Consider the following 17,960-nt stretch of genomic DNA (forward strand, 5'->3'; position numbering starts at 1 on the left):
CACACCACAGCAACCCGGACCCCGCCGGCCGGGAAGAGCGGTGGATCCGGAAGTCTCTCGGGAAACGCGCCGCAAGGGACTGACCGGACCTGCCCTTTGGCCCCGGATCTTTCGAGCCAGACCCTCCAGGCGACACCAGAGCTGGGCGCTCCCATATGCCCCAGAAGCGATGCAGCCTGCGGCGGCGCCCGGCTGACAGACACTTCTGCTTCCGGTTTTGTGAGCCGAGATGGCGCGGGTCGCCAGGGCTCCCGCCCTGCGGGGTCGGAGGAGGGCAGAGCTTGAAGAAGCCAGCGGGCAGGCAAGGGTCTTAAATCCGCCCAGCCAGGAAGGAGTAGGAGGATTAGTGGGCGGGGCAGGGGCGGGGACAGTGCCTGGGGGCGTGGCTTGGCCTGAGACAAGTCCTTGGGGGCGTGGCGGGAGGGCGGGTGAAGACCAATCCTAGAAGGCGGGGCTTGAGGGTAAGCGTAGTGCGTTGTGGGCAGGGCTAAGGGGGCTTCCGGTCTCAGGGGGCGGAAACCGGATGAGGACCAGGTGTGAGGGCAGGGCTTGGGCGGGCCTCACTCTCAGTGGGCCCGTCCTCAGGATGCCCAATAAAAGCTTTTTTTGCTTCTTTTGTCATTCCTTCCGAGACTCTGTGACAGAACACCAGGTTTACAAAAGTATCTGTCAGTCCACAAAGTGGATCACACCTCCATTCATCCCGTTCCTTCCTTAGGGCCTTAAAGTTTTTAAATTTTCTTCTTCAGTGGGTTGTATCTTTCAGTTAGGTTCACTCCTAGACACTATATATATACATTTAATTTTTTGTTTCATTTCCCATTTGATTGTTTTGGGGGAGTTCTGAGAGATGGGGGACGTGCTCTGACTTAAGTCACAAGTGTAAATAAGAGTATCCAGCCCATACAGTAGATGCCCGACAAGTATACATTCCTTCCATTTTCCCTATTTATGAAGGGTGACGAGGTGTATAAATACTACCAACGTCTCCTAATTCCTATATTGTGAGGGTACAATTATCTACGTGGCAAATCCGGTGACGTGCTGCCATCTTCTGGTGATTGAGGGTATTACACTCTATCTCAAGTAGCTCTTAAAACCAACTATAAAACTTTACTTCCCTATTGGAAAGGTTTGTGAAAACGAATAAAAGGAAACCTCATTTAGAATGGAGTTGGGAGACCAGCAGGGAGAGCTTTCATGCCCAGCGCTAGTCAATTGTAGGTCCAACAGGAAGAGAGGGACCTTGTAAGTAAGTACTCCTTTAGTATCCCAGCAAGAGGAAGGAAGCTTTTTCCTCCCCCAGCAACAGCTCAGTCAATGAGAAGCCTCTATACTTCAAACTCCCAATTTATTCCAATTCACTTTTAATTTATAAAAGCCCCTCCCACTCCCCCTTTTTCCTCTATAAAAAGAGCTACCTTCCTTTATTATGGGGACTTACCTATGGTTTTGCCATGGTTTGCCTGGGCCTGGGGTTGCAAATTTTTGCTGTTCCTAAATAAGCCCATCTTTTGCTGATAAAATAACCGCCAGTTTTGTTTTTAAGGGCAACAGTTCTCACATTAAATGTTGATTTATTTATTTCTGAGAGAGAGACAGAGAGAGCAGGGGAAGGGCAGAGAGAGAGTAAGAGAGAATCCCAAGCAGGATCCGTGCTGTCGGTGCAGAGCCTCTCCTGGGACTCCATCCCACCAACAGAGAGATGGTGACCTGAGCCAAAATCAAGAGTCGGTCGCTTAACCAAGGGAGCCAGCCAGACACCCCAACAGTTCTCACTTTGAAAAGCATTTTCCCTTCCCACTATACCTTTGGTTATAAGATCTGCCTGGTGTTTGAGGTAAAGAGAAAGAATAGTTTGACAGATGAGAAAACTAAGGCCCAGAACCATGTACACCCCCCAGCCATCTGGTTGGAGGAATTCAGGGAATGAGTGTGAGTTTCTGGAGAATGAACAAGTGCAAAGGTCCTGAGGTAGGAGAGGTTTGGCCTTTAAAACAACAGCAGAGGGGCACCTGGGTATTTCAGTCAGTTAACCATCCGACTCTTGATTATGGCTTAGGTCATGATCTCACAGTTTCTGAGTTCGAGTCCTGCATCAGGCTCTGTACTGACAGTGCAGACCCTGCTTGGGATTCATTCTCTCTCTCTCTCTCTCTCTCTCTCTCTCTCTCTCTCTCTCTCTCTCTCTCTTTCTCTCCCTCAAAGTAAATAAATAAACTTTTAAAAAGTAGGCAACATCAGAAGTCCAGTGTCTAAAATGTTTGAAGTGAGTCGGGCAGGTTGGAGACTAATTGGAAGTGAAGTCAGAGAAGCAATGAAGTCAGATCATACAAGGCCATCTGAGCAACTCTAAGAATTGTGGGTGTTACCTTGAGAGCAATGGAGGAGACCCTGAAGAGTTTTGAGTTCCAGGAGCAACATGACCTGATGTCTATTTTTAAAATTCTCTTTGGGGCACCTGGGTGGCTCAGCTGGTTGAGTGTCAGACTTCGGCTCAGGTCATGATCTCGCGGTTCGTGAGTTCGAGCCCCGCGTCGGGCTCTGTGCTGACAGCTCAGAGCCTGGAACCTGCTTCGGATTCTGTGTCTCCCTCTCTCTCTGCCCCTCCCCCATTCATGCTCTGTCTCTCTCTCCTTCAAAAATAAACATTTTAAAAACTTTAAATAAATAAAATAAAATTCTCTTCGTCTTTTGTGTGACTCTAGGGAAGAAAAGATAGAATCAGCGAGGACCATTAGAAAGTTAAGGCAATAATCCCAGTGACAGATGGAGATGGCTGGACAAAGGTGGCTGGGGAGAATGGAGGGAGTGGGATCCACTCTGGTGCTAAAATTAAGGCAGAGCCAATGGCTATCTGCTGATGGATTTGTGCAGTTTTAGAGCAAAGAGTCAAAAATGACCCAAGGGATTTTTGTTTCTTTATCATTGTGAAAAATAATTCTGGACATTGGTAAAGAGACTTCATTCAAAAGGGTTATTGAAAAAGGGAGAAAAGGAAGGGCGGGGTGCCTGGGTGGTCAGTTGGTTAAGCATCCAACTTCGGCTCAGGTCATGATCTCACAGTTCATGAGTTCGTACTCCTCCCTTGCGTTCTGTCTCTCTCCCTCTCTCTCTCTCTCAAAATAAACATTAAAAAAAATTTTTTTTAATGTCTTTGATTTTTCTCCAAACTCCCAATAGTAGACAAAATTCTAGAAGGCTACCTCAAACTTCTCACAGTGATTTCCTCTGGGGCCTGGGATTAGAAAGAGGTATCCTTTCTGTACTGTTAAAATTCTTCACAGGCATATATTATTTTTTATATCAGAAAAATTATTTTAACAAGATATATGTGCTTTAACACAAATATCCATCAAAGGTGAATGGGTAACAAATTATGCTATTATAGTCACATGATGGAATACTATTCAGGAACAAAGTTTTGATTCCTACAAGAGCTTGGATAAATCCTAAAATCATCATAATGAGTAAAAGACAAGATACACATGTGTCAAAACTCATCAAATTATGCACCTAAATATGTGCTGTTTATTGCTATGAATTATACCTCAGTAGAGCTATGCAAAAATTTATTCATTTATTTTTAAATATTTTTATTATTTTTGAGACAGAGAGAGACAGGGCATGAGCAGGGGAGGGGCAGAGAGAGAGGGGCACAGAGAATCCTAAGCAAGCTCCAGGCTCTGAGCTGTCAGCACAGAGCCCGACGCGGGGCCCGAACTCACGAACCGTGAGATCATGACCTAGGCCGAAGTCGGACACTTAACCAACTGAGCCACCCAGGCGCCCCAAGCTACGCAAAAATTTATATGTCTAGTCTTTGTCCCCTGATGGGGCACAACTGTTGGGCCAGGCTTTTAGAACTGCTACCTATCAGCTAGGCAGTTTTGCCTAATGGTTAGGACTGTAGGATAAGATTACTCAGTTCTGCTACTTCTCTAGTTGTGTGACTTTGGGCAACTTAACTTCTCTGTGCCTCAGTTTCCTCCTCTGTACCTTCCTCACTGGGCTGCTGGTAAAAGTCCATGCATGAAGGACTGAGCATAGTACCTGACACAAAATAGACACTCGAGAAATGTTAGTTCTTGCGATTGCCCTTTACTTCCAATGGAGGGTGTATTCACCCTGTTTTTAATTCTCTATATTTTGTGATGCTTTGACACCTTAGGGCCTTGCAAACCTGGCTCAGGACCACCCCTCTGAGGGTTGGGTAATTCCTAGAGATAGGAAACAACTTGCTTTTGAGCACACTTTCATATGCAAACCAGCCAATCCAACTACCTCTGTTATCTCCTAACACAGCAAGCCAATATTTCCTCTGCCCTAAATCACACCAGGGCCAAGTAGCCGACAACTAGGAATGGCCTCTAGAGCCTAGAGCCCACCAAAATTATTCAAAGTAGCCAATTCTAAGCTTGTTCAGCTTGCCTACCCTGCCTCGCCTATTTCTTCCTGCAAAAACCATAATAAAGGCTCATGCCTGTGCTTTCCTCCTACTTCTCCTGCCTCCTACAGACCCCATTATGGTTTTTCCCCATAATGGCTCTGTGAGACATTCCCCTCCTCTTGGGAATCACAAGTACTGTACCTGTTAGGAAAGAATCTGCCACTCAAAGCCTTGCTCGTTATGGATAATGCCCCTCCTCATCCTCCAGGCTTTGAGGATGACTTACTAGAGGAATTCAAGTTCATTAAGGTCAAGTTCCTTCCTCCCAACACCACTCCAGTCCTCCAGCCCATGGATCAGCAGGTCGTTGCGAACTTTAAAAAGGTTTACACTAAAGCACTATTTCAGCGATGCTTCGAGGTGGCCCAAGAAACAAACCTTACCCTCCAAGAGTTTTGGAAAAAATCATTTCCACATCGTGAACTGCCTCAAGATCATCGACAGAGCCTGGGATGGGATCACCAAGAGAACCCTCAATTCTGCTTGGAGAAAACTGTGGCCTGATTGTGTTCTTAGATATGACTTAGAGGGGCTTGCTCATGAACAGGAGCCACCGGTGGTCGATGAAATTGTGTCCTTGGGGAAGACCAAGGGGGGGACTGGAGGTGAATGAGGATGTCATTCAAGAGCTGGTGCGGGAACATGGCCAGGAGCTGACCACTGATGGCTGATGGATCTGCATCACAAGCAACAGCAAGAGGTTATGGATGAGATCTCGTTTGCAGAGGAGGAGGTGGAGGAAAAGGCGGAGGAATCCCTCACCCCAAATGAGATTAGGGAGACATGTAAAATGTGGGAAACAGTGCAAGATTTTGTAGAAAAGCACCACCCTTGGCACCACCCGAATAAGGCTGTAGCAGTGCGAGCGAGGAATCTGCTTAATGACAATGCGATGCCACATCTCGGCGAAATCCTCAGAAGGAGGCAAAAGCAAGTGTCATTGGCTAAGTTCCTTGTTAAAGTTGCACAAGAAAAAGATTCCATGGAGCCAAGAGCAGTGATTCCGTTAGTGATAGTGAAAGTCGGTAGTCCTAGACAATCACCCTCCTCTCTCTTGTCTCCCTCACACCAGCCGTGAAGGTTTTCAAAGGTAAGTGCAGGTTATTTTTTTACTTATATTTTGCATTTTCTTTACTATTTTGTATTATATTTTTGTATTATATTACAGTATTGTAATCATTTTTATATAAATATTTTTGGGTTGTGGAATGAATCATCTGAGTTTCCATTCTTCTGGGGAAATTCGCTTTGATATACAAGTGCTTTGGATTACAAGCATGTTTCCAGAACAAACTGTGCTCGCAAACCAAGGTTTTACTGTAATCAAGTTTTCTTCCAAAGACACTTGTCTCCGTGTCCATCGCCATACGTGATTTTTGAAAAAAGATTTTTTTAAGTTTATTTATTTTTGAGAGAAGGAGGCAGAGCATGAGTGGGGGAGGTGCAGAGAGAGAGGGAGGCACAGAATCTGAAGCAGGCTCCTGGCTCTGAGCTGTGAGCACGGAGCCCGACGCCGGGTTTGAACCCGCGAACCATGAGATCCTGACCTGAGTTGAAGTTGGCCACTCAACTCACTGAGCCACCCGGGCGCCCCCACCACATGTGATTAAAACAGATCTCAGGTACATTTCATAACAGAGGGCATCCTCAAGCCCCTGGCCCCTGGTCACGAAGGCGGTGGTCAGGCTCTGCCATAACCCTACCAGCCCTCCGAGCTAAGCCCAGAAAGGGGTCACTGAAATCGGGTGAGACCGGGAGAAAGACACCTCTTCAGTACCAGTGCCCCAGCCTGGAACAATCCAGTCCCCCAGGTGCCCTGGCCTGGAGCTGCCAGATTTGATCAGCACGGGACAGGTAGACACTCACCGTGGCCACACTGGATGAGCACTCATACCATAGTCCTCAGGTGGCCAGATGGAGAATTTCTCCTCCACCCCCTAGCGGGAAAGCATGAGAGAGACACCAGGTCCTCTGAGAAGTGAGCTTGGAACACGGAACCAAGGGTATCAGTTCAACCCCATCTTCTCTTCTGGCTCTGGCCCATCACGGAGCAGGCAAGCTGGGCCAGTGGGCAGGTGGTGATCCTGTCGCGTTCGTACACGCCCTCCTCCCCAGCTCGGGTCAGAAGCGACACTCCTCTCCTGATCACTATCGGCCTGCCACCTGCATCTTTCAAGTGGCTCAGACTCAACGGGCAGGAAAAGGAGTTGCTGCTTTCTGAACCCCTAAAGCCTGTGCCACCTGTGGGGACCCTCCAACCTCACCCCATCAGCTGACTTCGCTTCCTATTGCTCACCTCTTCTTCCCTCAGCCACGCAGATCTTCTTCCTGATCTTGAAAGAGGTCAAACTCATCCCTATCTCAGCCAGTGTCTTGGCCGCCTTCTTCCCCCCGCACTTCCCAGAGGGAGTTCCTCCTCACCCCTCAGGTCTCCAAACTTGACAGGCTTGCCCCACCCACTCCACCAGGCACAGGCACCTCCATCATGTGAGCCTACTTCAAAACCGTCTCAGTCTCAGGGCGCCCGGGTGGCTCAGTCGGCGAAGCGTCCGACTTCGGCTCAGGTTGTGATCTTGCGGTCTGGGATTTTGGGCCCCGCGTCGGGCGCTGTGCTGACAGCTCAGCTCCAGGCTCCAGGAGCCTGCTTCGAATTCTGTCTCCCTCTCTCTTTCTCTGCCCCTCATCTGCTCACACGCTGTCTCTCTCTCTCTCTCAAAAATAAACATTAAGGGGCGCCTGGGTGGCGCAGTCGGTTAAGCGTCCGACTTCAGCCAGGTCACGATCTCGCGGTCCGTGAGTTCGAGCCCCGCGTCAGGCTCTGGGCTGATGGCTTGGAGCCTGGAGCCTGTTTCCGATTCTGTGTCTCCCTCTCTCTCTGCCCCTCCCCCGTTCATGCTCTGTCTCTCTCTGTCCCAAAAATAAATAAAAAACGTTGAAAAAAAAAATTTAAAAAAAAAAAATAAAAATAAACATTAAAAAAAATTTTTTAATTGTCCCAGTCTTTAAAACCATCCCATCAATGTGTTCACCTGCAGGTCGACCCTGCCGTCTGCTCAGGTCTTGTTTTGTTCACTGCTGCAGCCCCAGGGCTTCGACCAGTGCTTGCAAAATAGTGGGCAGGCAAGAAACGTTTGTTGAATGAATAAACCAAATGCTTTTGGGGGAAAAAAAAATTATTTTTCTTTAATAGCAAAATAATATATATATTGTGGAAAAATTTGAAAATATAGAATACCAAAATACCGAAAGTACAACTGAGAACCTTCACTGACACTTTCAATCGTCAAAGCAGAAGTCTTCCTGGGTTTTCTCATCGCATCCCTCGTGTATCAATGGTGTGTCAGCGTGGGGGTGCACATGCATAGGTAGTCTTGCCAGGCCTCCTAAAGGGGCCCTGGCCCCTCAGCTCCCCCTAACTCTTAACCCCACCCTGCTGCATCCATTCTGTTCCTGAGAATGACCCATCGTCGAGGACCTTTTTGGCCCAGGGGCTGGTAAAGAGTAAGGCTTCGCGACATAACCATGAGGTAGCTATGATCTTCCCCACTTCCAGATGTGGGGATAGGCCCTCCGAGAAGCTGGCTGATGTCACAGAGGCCAAACAACTGGCAAACAGGGATTCCAACTGTCCGGAGGCCCCAAGGCCTTCGTTCTACCTTGTGGCTTTGGGCTCTCTCAACCTGGTTACGGGCCCTCTGCAAGGTGCTGTCCAGAGGGTCTGGGGCTCACCCATGAGAGCCAACATGGATGGGTGGTGCAGTCACATCCACCAGTCCATGGACTCTTTGGGGCAGGCCCTGACGATGACCATACAGTGGGGCAGCCCCTTACACAGGATCCTCTCGGCCTCCTGATCCTCCCACCCCAGCCCCTGCAGCTCAAGGACCCTGAGCTTGGGCATGGCGAGGCAGGAAGAGAGGATTTCAGCCGGGGAAGGCATTTCTGGGGTGATGAGAGGGCCCAGCAAGCACAGACTCTCCAGGGCTGGCATGCCCTCCAAGACGGACAGGCCGGGGGCAGAGAGGCCCCTCACGGTCAGCCGGATCTTCCGCACATCTCGGAGGTGGCGACTGACGGCCAGGAGGGTGCTGTCAGCTGAGAGGGTGCAGCCCAGCACCTCCAGCCTCTGCAGGTAGCCCAGCTCCTGGAGGCCCGCATCCAGCCCCGTCTCGGTCACGCGGTAGGTACCGCCCAGCACCAGCGACCGCAGGGCGCGGAAGCGCGTCAGGCCCTGCAGGTGCTCATCACGGAAGGCAGGGACCCGGTCCAGCACGATGCACTCGAGCAAGGGCAGCACGGTGGGGTCCTGCTCCTTGAGGAGCCAGGCCATGGAGATCTCGCAGCTGTGCAGCTCCAGGGTCCTCAGGGTGCAGGGCAGGCTGGTGATGGGCACCATGCTCAGGTCAGCCACGTGCAGGCAGAGACGCTTCAGGTTAGGGCACTTCTGGCCCAGGGCCCTCATCAAGGCGGGGGACAGCCGGGGGGCCTGGGAGCCTGAGAACAGGTAGCCGCCCACCCGCAGGGAACGGAGCCGAGATGCCATGTAGCGGCGAAGGAGGTGCCACATGACTTTAGGCCGCATCTGTAAGAGCCAGAGGCGGGGGTGACAGGGTGAGAGATACAGAGAATATCCCAAGGCCCCTGCCTGCCTGGAGACGGACCAGCCCCAGCTGGGGCACTAGTGCTCCCCTGGGCTTCTGCCCGACCCCCGCCAGCCTCACCTCACCGTGCACCTCCCCAGGAGTAACAGGCCAAGTGAACCCCATCGTTTTGACTTCTAGGTTTGAACAAAAGCACTGAGAGAAAAGGGAAGATCATAACAGATCTGTCTTCAGCAACAGAGTGGGGTCTTTGTAAGTAAGAAAGCAGAACAAGTCACCAGCATTTATCCCTTTCTTCGTGGCCACTGCCACTAGGAATAAGCAACACAAAGCCCAACTGAAAAAGGCTACAACTGTCCAGAGTAAATTAAAGTCATCTTAAAAATAATAATAGGGGCATCTAGGTGGCTCAGTCGGTTCAGCGTCCAACTTCAGCTCAGGTCATGATCTCACAGTTCGTGAGTTCAAGCCCCACATTCGGCTCTGTGCTGACAGCTTGAAGCCTAGAGCCTGATTCAGATTCTGTGTCTCCCTCTCTCTGCCCCTCCCCTGCTCTCTCTCTCTCTCTTTCAAAAATAAATAAGCATAAAAAAATTAAAAAAATAATAACAAAAATCACAACCTAGTAATGGTGAAAACTGCAAAACTTAACCCCAGGAAGTTAATTACTGCAAAACAAACAAAATGTAAGTGGAAGCACCTTGCATTTCATTGTATGTACATTTAACCTTTTTTTAAAAAGACGGTAGGGGTGCCTGGGTGGCTCCACTGAGTGTCCACTTCAGCTCAGGTCATGGTCTCACAGTTCATCGGTTTGAGCCCCACGTCAGCCTCTGTGCTGATAGCAAGAATGGAGCCTGCTTTGGATTCTCTCTCTGCCCCTCCCCTGCTTGCGCTCTCTCCCTCAAAAAATAAACATAAAACAAAACAAGAAAGAAGAGAGAAAAAAGAAACTGCATAGTGTAAAATTTGTGCATAGCATAAAACCTGAGGGGCTGTTAGAAAATCAGAATCTGGGGCCCCACCCAGCTCACTGAATCAGAATCAGCATTTTATTATTTTCTTAAATTATTTTTTAAGATTTTTATTTTTAAGTAATCTCTACACCCAACATGGGGCTTGAACTCACAATCCCGAGATCAAGAGTCACATACTCTACTGAATCAGCCAGCCAGGTGCCCCAGAATCAGCACTTTAACAAGATCTTTAGGTGATTCATATACACGGTGAAGTTTGACACTATTTTATAACACTGTTTGTGAGAGTAAAAAGTTGGAAATAACCTAAAGGTCTGTCAACAGGAAAACAGGTAAACAAATTGTGGTATATTCACCTAACAAGTTGAAAGGAATGAGCTAGATTTACATGTGTCAAAAGCAATGTTGTGTAAATAAAGCCATCGGTGGATATATAATAAATAGCATTTAATTACCTAGACAGAACAGCATTATTTCAACTTTAGAAACACATTAACAAAATTGTATATTGCTTATGGGTAGTCACACAGGAAGTAAATAAAAACATGAAAGGAATACTACAAATCCATTTTATAATAGTGGTTACCTCTGAGAAGGGTTTCAAAAAATGCAATGAATACATCTATAAATGATGTATGCATATGCATATACATAAGTCTTTGCATGTATGTCTCACACGATCTGCAGCAAAAATGACCAAAAGTTTGGGGCGCCTGTGTGGCGCAGTCCTTTAAGCATTGGACTCTTGATTTCAGCTTAGGTCATGATCCCACATTGGTGGGTTTGAGCCCCAGGTTGGGCTCCACGCTCAGAGTGCAGAGCCTGCTTGGAATTCTCTCTCCCTCTCTCTCCCTCTGCTCCTCCCCTGCTCGCTCTGTTCTGTCTCTCAAACTAAATAAACTTAAAAAAAAAAAAAAAGACTAAAGGTTAAAATGGGTTAAATCTAGGTGGTAAGTACATAGTTGTTTCAGATGATCCTCTATACATTTCTCTGTATATTTGAAATAGTTCATAAGAAAACAAGAAAAATACAATGCAAATGGGAAAACGTGGAAAAGGTTCAGTTGCAATACTCAGTAAATAAATTCTGGAAATTAAGTTGAATCTGGAGAATGATTTCTCCAGAAAAACTCATTAATAGCTAATGTAATCAAGAGGCATTTGTCATAGGCTCACCGTACGCCAGACACTGCTCTAAGCTCCCTGAACGAACTTGGCTATTCTCATTTTGGAAATGGGGAAACAGGCCAGGAGGTCACCGAAGGGCAGCTAAGGGACGCTGCCGGGATGCACCCTGGACTGCCAAGCTCGAACTCTAGGGTGCAAGGAGTGGTCCTTGCGGCCCAGAGACCCCACCGCGGCCCATGCCCGCCCGGTCGACCCCGTGTACCGTGTACAGAGTCAGGTCGACGTGTCGCCAGAGCCACCGGTCGTCCACCAGCCTCTTCCAGCGGTGACAAACCCTGGGGGGAGGGGACCCGCCGTTAAAAAACTAACCGCGGCCCCCCGGGGACCGGATTCGCATCTCCGGGTGCTCCCCCCGCCCGGCTCTTCCCCCCACCCGCGGGGCGGGGCCGCACCTGGAGATGCGAATTCGATCCCGGACCGGGAGGTAAGAGAAGATCTCTAACAGGACTGAGTCCGGCAGGTCCGCCAAAGTCGCCATGATCCCGCCGACACGCACTTCCGCTTGTGGCTGTAAGGGGATTCACGATCTCACCCTCCGGGGGCCAGCAGGCGGCGGGTGGCTGGGGGTGCCGGCAAGGCGGAGGCCGCCGCCTCCAGCAGCCGGCGGAGAGTTTCAGCTTTTCTCTCGCGGGGACAGGGTTGGGCCCCGGCGACAGACCCGCCCACTATCTGGATGGAGCGCAGGGGACACGCTGGGAACCAGGCCTGAGCCCGGAAGGCGTGGCTGAGGCGGTGACGCACCCGGAGGCGGGGTCAAGGGCGGGGACAAGGCTGTGGGCGGGGCTGAGGTTAGGGCAGAGCCCGGAGGCTTGACGGGGCAGTGACTAGGGACCCGAGGGCAAGCCTGGTGGGGTGACGGGAGACCCAGGGATGAGCTAGGGGCTGGAACTAAACCACGGAGCGGGATTAAGGGCGGGAACAAGGCTCGAGGCGGGGCTGGGGACTGGGATCCAGCCTGGAAAAAGTGGCTCGGTTGTTGACTGGCGGCCCCGGGTGGGCGTTAAGTGCGGTGACAGGCCCGGAGCGCGGCGAGTCTTCGGAGCGCCGGGCTTACAGACCCCAAGGCCAAGCCCGGAAGGCGCGCTCAAGCATTGGGGCGCCTTGACCGCGGGGTTGGGGCGGGACGACCAGCGGCTGGCCTAAAGGAGAGCGAGGCCCTAACTTGTTTTTAAACCTAGTAATGCTTTTTGATGCCTATGAACATGAATAAATTTGTAGAACTGAAACAGCTTGTTAAAGGGTGTGTTCAATTTTTCGTTCTGATTGATAGTGCTAAGTTGTTCTCCACAGAGGGGGAGTTGACACTCCCACCAACTGCATATCATTCACTTCTAAAACATTCATTTTGGGAGCACCTGGGTGACTCAGTAAATGGGCATCTGACTTCGGCTCGGCTCATGGTCTCGCAGTGCGTGAGTCCAAGCTCCGGGTGGGGCTCTGCGCTGACAGCTCAGAGCCTGGAACCTGCTTCAGATTGTCTCCTCTCCCTCTCTGCCCTTCCCCCACTCTCACTCTGTCTCTCTCTCAAAAATAAAAACATAAATTTTTTTTTTAATTTGTTTTTGAGAGCGTGCTTGTGTGGGGGCGGGGCAGAGAGAAAGAATCTCAAGCAGGCTCCAAGCCCAGCATGTTGCCGGGATGCCTGGCTTCATCCCACAAGGTGAGTTCATGACCTGAGTGGAAATCAAGAGTCAGATGTTTAACCAACTGAGCCCCCCAGGCGCCCCTGGGATTATGTTTTATTATTTTTTTTAATTTATTTATTTTGAGAGAGAGAGAGTGCATGCACATAAGAAAGAGCAGGGGAGAAGCAGAGAGCAAGGGAGAGAGAGAATCCCAAGCAGGCTCTGTGCTGTCAGAAGAGAGTCCAACACGGGGCTCAGTCTCACAAACCTTGAGATCATGAGCTGAGCCGAAATCAAGAGTCCGATGTTTAACCAACTGAACCACCCAAGTGCCCCCTTTAATACTTTAAGCAATCGCTACACCCAATGTGGGTCCTAAATTTACAACCTGGAGATACATTTTAAATTTTGTAATTTTAAGTAGGTTCCATGCCTAACATGGGGCTTGAACTCACGACTCTGAGATCAAGAGTCACATGCTCTACCGACTGAGCCAGCCAGGTGACCCATATCACTCTTTTTTTTTTTTTTTTTAAGATTTTATTTTCAGGTAATCGCTACACCAAACGTGGGACTTGAAACCATAACCGCGAGATCAAGGGTCACATGCTCCACTGATTGAGCCAGTCAGGTACCCCATCACTCATTTTTAAACTTTTTTTTCCTAACATTTATTCATTTTTGAGAGACAGAGAGAGACACAGTGCGAGTGGAGGAGGAGCAGAGAGAGAGGGGGACACAGAATCTGAAGCAGGTTCCAGGCTCCGAGCTGTCCGCACAGAGTCCACTGTGGGGCTCGAACTCACGGACCAGACCGTGAGATTATGACCTGAGCCGAAGTCAGATGTTTAACTGACTGAGCGACCCAGGCGCCCCTCACTCATTTTTAAATAGCAATTCATAAGGGCAGTGAATTTCATTCAAACATTCCTGTATTGAGGAGTATTCAAGTTGTTCCAGATTTGTTACCACAGACAATATCGGAGCTAGGCGTTATTTTATATACGTATGTACGTGTACACATATATCCCATGTTTTTATTTTTATTGGATAAATAACCAGGAGCTGGTTTGATGGGTCAAAGGGGCATGTGAAATTTAATTTTGGGGTTTTGCTAAATCACATCCCCAAGAGCCTATAATGGCAATAAATGTTTTCAATACATACACACAGGTGCAGAAATTGGAGATGTTGAAAACTGTTTAAAAAAAATTTTTTTTAATGTTTGTTTATTTTTGAGAGAAACAGAGACAGAATGCGAGTGGGTTAGGGGCAGAGAGAGAGGGAGACACAGAATCCTAAGCAGGCTGCAGGCTCTGAGCTGTCAGCACAGAGCCCAACACGGGGCTTGAACCCCTGAGCTAAGAGATCATGACCTGAGCTGTGAGATCATGATATGAGCCGCGGTTGGTCACTTGGTCACTCAACCGACTGAGCCACCCAGGAGCCCCATTGAAAACTGTTTTAAAAAGGAATGCATGGGGCACTTAGGTGGTGAGTCCGTTAAGCACTGACTTCGGCTCAGGTCATATTTCGGTTCATGAGTTCGAGCCCCTTGTCAGGCTCCACTCTGATGGCACCAAGCCTGCTTGGATCCTCGATCTTTCCTCTCTTTCTCCCTTCCCCTACTCACGCTTTCTCGCTTTCAAAATAAACTTAAAAAAAAAATTTTTTTTTTAATGCAAAATAGGGGCTCCTGGATGGTTCAGTTGGAAGAGCATGTGACTCTCAATCTCAGGGTCTTGAGTCTGAGCCCTAAAATGGGTGTAGAGATTACTAAAAATAAACTTTTTTAATGTTTATTTTGGGGAAGGGGGAGAGAGTGCACAAGCAGCGTGTGCATCCACAAGCAGGGGAGGCGCAGAGAAAGAGGGAGACAGAGAACCTTAAGTGGGTCTGTGCTGACAGCAGAGAGCCCTATGTGGGGCTCGAACTCATGAACCATGAGATCAAGACTCGAGCCAAAGTTGGACGCTTAACTGACTGAGCCACCCAGGCACCCCTAAATATAAATAACTTTAAAAAATACATAAACATTAAAAATTTTTAAAACATGCAAAACTTATTAAGATGTAAATATTAAATGTAATTTTGCCTATCAACTGTAATTCAGTAAAGCTAAAAAATAATACATCTGTATGTTCACACTTATCCATAAATAAATACAAAGTATGGGGCACCTGGGTGGCTCAGTCGGTTGAGCATCTGACTTCGGCTCAGGTCATGATCTCGCAGTCTGTGAGTTCAAGCCCCGCGTCGGGCTCTGTGCTGACAGCTCGGAGCCCGGAGCCTGCTTCAGATTCTGTGTCTCCCTCTCTCTCTGTCCCTCCCCTACTCATGCTCTGTCTCTCTCTCTCTCTCAAAAATAAACACTAAAAAAAATAATAATAATAAAAGTAAAACACTATGGTTTCCATCTATCAGGTTAAAAAAGATGAAGAAGCCAGAAAATACCCACACTGGCCTTGGTGTGAGGAAACAGACTCCTTCAACCCTGCAGAAAGGGCAGAATTGATTCAAACTCTTGAAGGCAATTTAGCAATATCAGATTGCAGCCTCTATTGGACCCAACGATCCCATGTCTAGGATCTCAAATTGCTAAAAAAAAAAAAAAAAAAAAAAAAAAAAAAAAAAAAGAGGCAGGTCTTTCAATGCTATTTGGAACAATCTCCAGGATATTGTTTGCTTTATTTTTTGTAATCTTTTTTTTTAATGTTTTATTTATTTTTGAGACAGAGAGAGACAGAGCATGAGCAGGGGAGGGGCAGAGGGAGAGGGAGACACAGAATCTGAAGCAGGCTCCAGGCTCTGAGCTGTCAGCACAGAGCCCGACGCGGGGCTCGAACTCACAAACTGCGAGATCATGACCTGAGCCGAAGTCAGATGCTCAACCGACTGAGCCACCCAGGCGCCCCGATATTGTTTGCTTTAAAAAGCAAAGGGTGTTGGGGTACCTGGGCAGCTCGGTCAGTTGAGCATCTGACTCTTGACCTCGGCTCAGGTCATGATCTCGTGTTCATGAGATCGAGCACCACATCGAGCTCTATGCTGACAGTGCAGAACCTACTTGGGGTATTCTCTCTCTGCCCCTCCCCTGCTTGCCCTTTCTCTCTCTCTCTAAGTAAATAAACGTTTATTTAATTTTAAAAAAAGGGAGGGCGCCTGGGTGGCTCAGTCGGTTAAGTGTCCGACTTTGGCTCAGGTCATGATCTCGCAGTCTATGAGTTCAAGCCCCATGTCGGGCTCTGTGCTGACAGCTCAGAGCCTGGAGCCTGCTTCAGATTCTGTGTCTCCTTCTCTCTCTACCCCTCCTCTGCTCATGCTCTATTTCTCAAAAATAAACATTTAAAAAAAAAAAAGGACACAAATGCTTAGACAGCATTGTTCATAGTAGCAAAAAATTAAAATTAAAAAAATGCACACATGATTTATTATGTGTCTCATTCTTTTTTTTTTAAATGTTTATTTTTGGGGCACCTGGGTGGCTCAGTCGCTTAAGCGTCCAACTTTGGCTCAGGTCATGATCTCGCGGTCTGTGGTTTGAGCCCCGCGTCCGGCTCTGTGCTGACAGCTCAGAGCCTGGAGCCTGTTTCAGATTCTGTGTCTCCCTCTTTCTCTGACCCTCCCCTGTTCATGCTCTCTCTCTCTGTCTCAAAAATAAATAAATGTTAAAAAAAAAATAAAAATAATAAAATGTTTACTTTTGAAGTTTTGAAGTTTATTTTTGAAGTTTGTCCCCATGCGGGAACCTCAAGATCATGACCTGAGACTAAGTCAAAAGCTTAACCGACTGAGCCACCCAGGTGCCCCTTGTGTAAATTCATAAAGGACTGTCAGAGGCTGGTCCAAGACCCATTCTTACTACAATCCCAGGCTGGGAATTGCTGTCCCCTTTCCATAGATGAGGAAAATAAGAATAAGTGTGGGTAACTGTATTCCTTGAGATCATACAGTGTAATATAAATCGGTAATGTTGAGGTTTTGACTCATCTAAATCCAAAGCCTGTGTCTCCAATCTCAGTAAGTTTTCCATTCAGAGTCCCTCCCCTCTCGAGCGCACTCAGAAGGGCTCTCAGAGGAATGACAGGTCAAAGTTCTGAGCAGAAAGGCCCCTGAACCTAGTGTTTGTGGTAGGACCTCCTGGGCCAGCTCCCTACACCAGCTCAGCCCCACACAGGGTCACAGAGCATCTGCCCTTTCCACAGAATGACCTCTCATGTCTCCCACCTAATCTCATAGCCCAGTTTGAGAAGGTGGACTGGGCAAATCAGAAGTGGTGGCTCATTTTCAGGGCGAATGCCTCCAGGGTCACCAAACTGGGAAAATCCTGTCTGCCGAGAAAGAACGGTTGACCAGTTCCATTGGCAGCTGTTTGCTCGAACTCAGAGAAGGGTACCCCCTGTCCCACCAGCTCTGGGGAATCAGACCAGTCCAGGGGCTTCTTCGGGACTGAAAGGCAAGGCTGAGATCTGGTACAAAGTGCTCTCTGCAGGGCGGGAGCGTCCTTTCTTGAAGACACAAACGTGGGTGGTTTTGCCCTTGTGCCGTTTTCAGTTTACTTGCCGGTGTTGACAGGCTGGCGTGCAACCTGGACTCCATTCTAAGTGCTGGCGTCCAGGACGAGATCAGGCGGCGTTTCTGCTTACTGACTGCGGTCTGCGCCCAGGTGTCTTGCAGGGGTGGGGTGGGAGGGGGGCGGTCAGGCGCGATAGCCAAACGGAGGGGTGAGCGAAGAGGCCGGAGGAGGTGACTGCATGACTGGACCCAGGCTCCCCATAGCCCAGAAGCTGCAATTGAGAGGCTTCGTCGGGCTCAAAAACGGGAGGTCACTACCCCCACGGGATGTCCCCGGAGCCCCCTCGCCCGCCCCATGTTCCTACCAGAAGCCACACAAGACGGCGTCTCCCCACATCTAAGGGGCCCCAACCGACGGCTTCCAGCGGGCTGGGCGCCGGCCCCTGACCTCTGGCTTTCCTTCCACGCCCCTTCCCCGACCAGGCACGGGCCGGGACGCCGACTGGGCCCCACGCACCCACGGCAGGCGCCCCCTACCCAGCCTTGGGACCCTGCACCGCTCCTGGGAACCGCAAGCCCACCCTGGGCCTGGGACCGGAAAGAA

At 49.1% G+C, this 17,960-nt stretch overlaps 1 protein-coding gene across 2 annotated transcripts; it reads right to left on the reverse strand.

Annotated features, from left to right (window-relative positions):
- Positions 1-7,605: 7,605 nt before the first annotated feature.
- Positions 7,606-12,705, reverse strand: FBXL12 (F-box and leucine rich repeat protein 12). 2 transcript variants are annotated; one of them, XM_019427805.2, is made up of 3 exons: positions 11,609-12,698; positions 11,419-11,491; positions 7,606-9,032 (listed from the first exon to the last, which is right to left on the reverse strand). In XM_019427805.2, the coding sequence occupies exons 1-3, from the start codon at positions 11,692-11,694 to the stop codon at positions 8,211-8,213; spliced, it is 981 nt and encodes a 326-aa protein (XP_019283350.1). In that variant the 5' UTR covers positions 11,695-12,698; the 3' UTR covers positions 7,606-8,210. The 2 variants fall into 2 exon arrangements, with proteins under 2 accessions (XP_019283350.1, XP_053753433.1); XM_053897458.1 differs by lacking the exon at positions 11,419-11,491 and having other exon boundaries at positions 11,609-12,705.
- Positions 12,706-17,960: the final 5,255 nt, after the last annotated feature.

Source organism: Panthera pardus, unplaced genomic scaffold, assembly GCF_024362965.1.
Source record: "Panthera pardus isolate Hobbes unplaced genomic scaffold, ASM2436296v1 HiC_scaffold_8, whole genome shotgun sequence".
Taxonomy (NCBI): domain Eukaryota; kingdom Metazoa; phylum Chordata; class Mammalia; order Carnivora; family Felidae; genus Panthera; species Panthera pardus.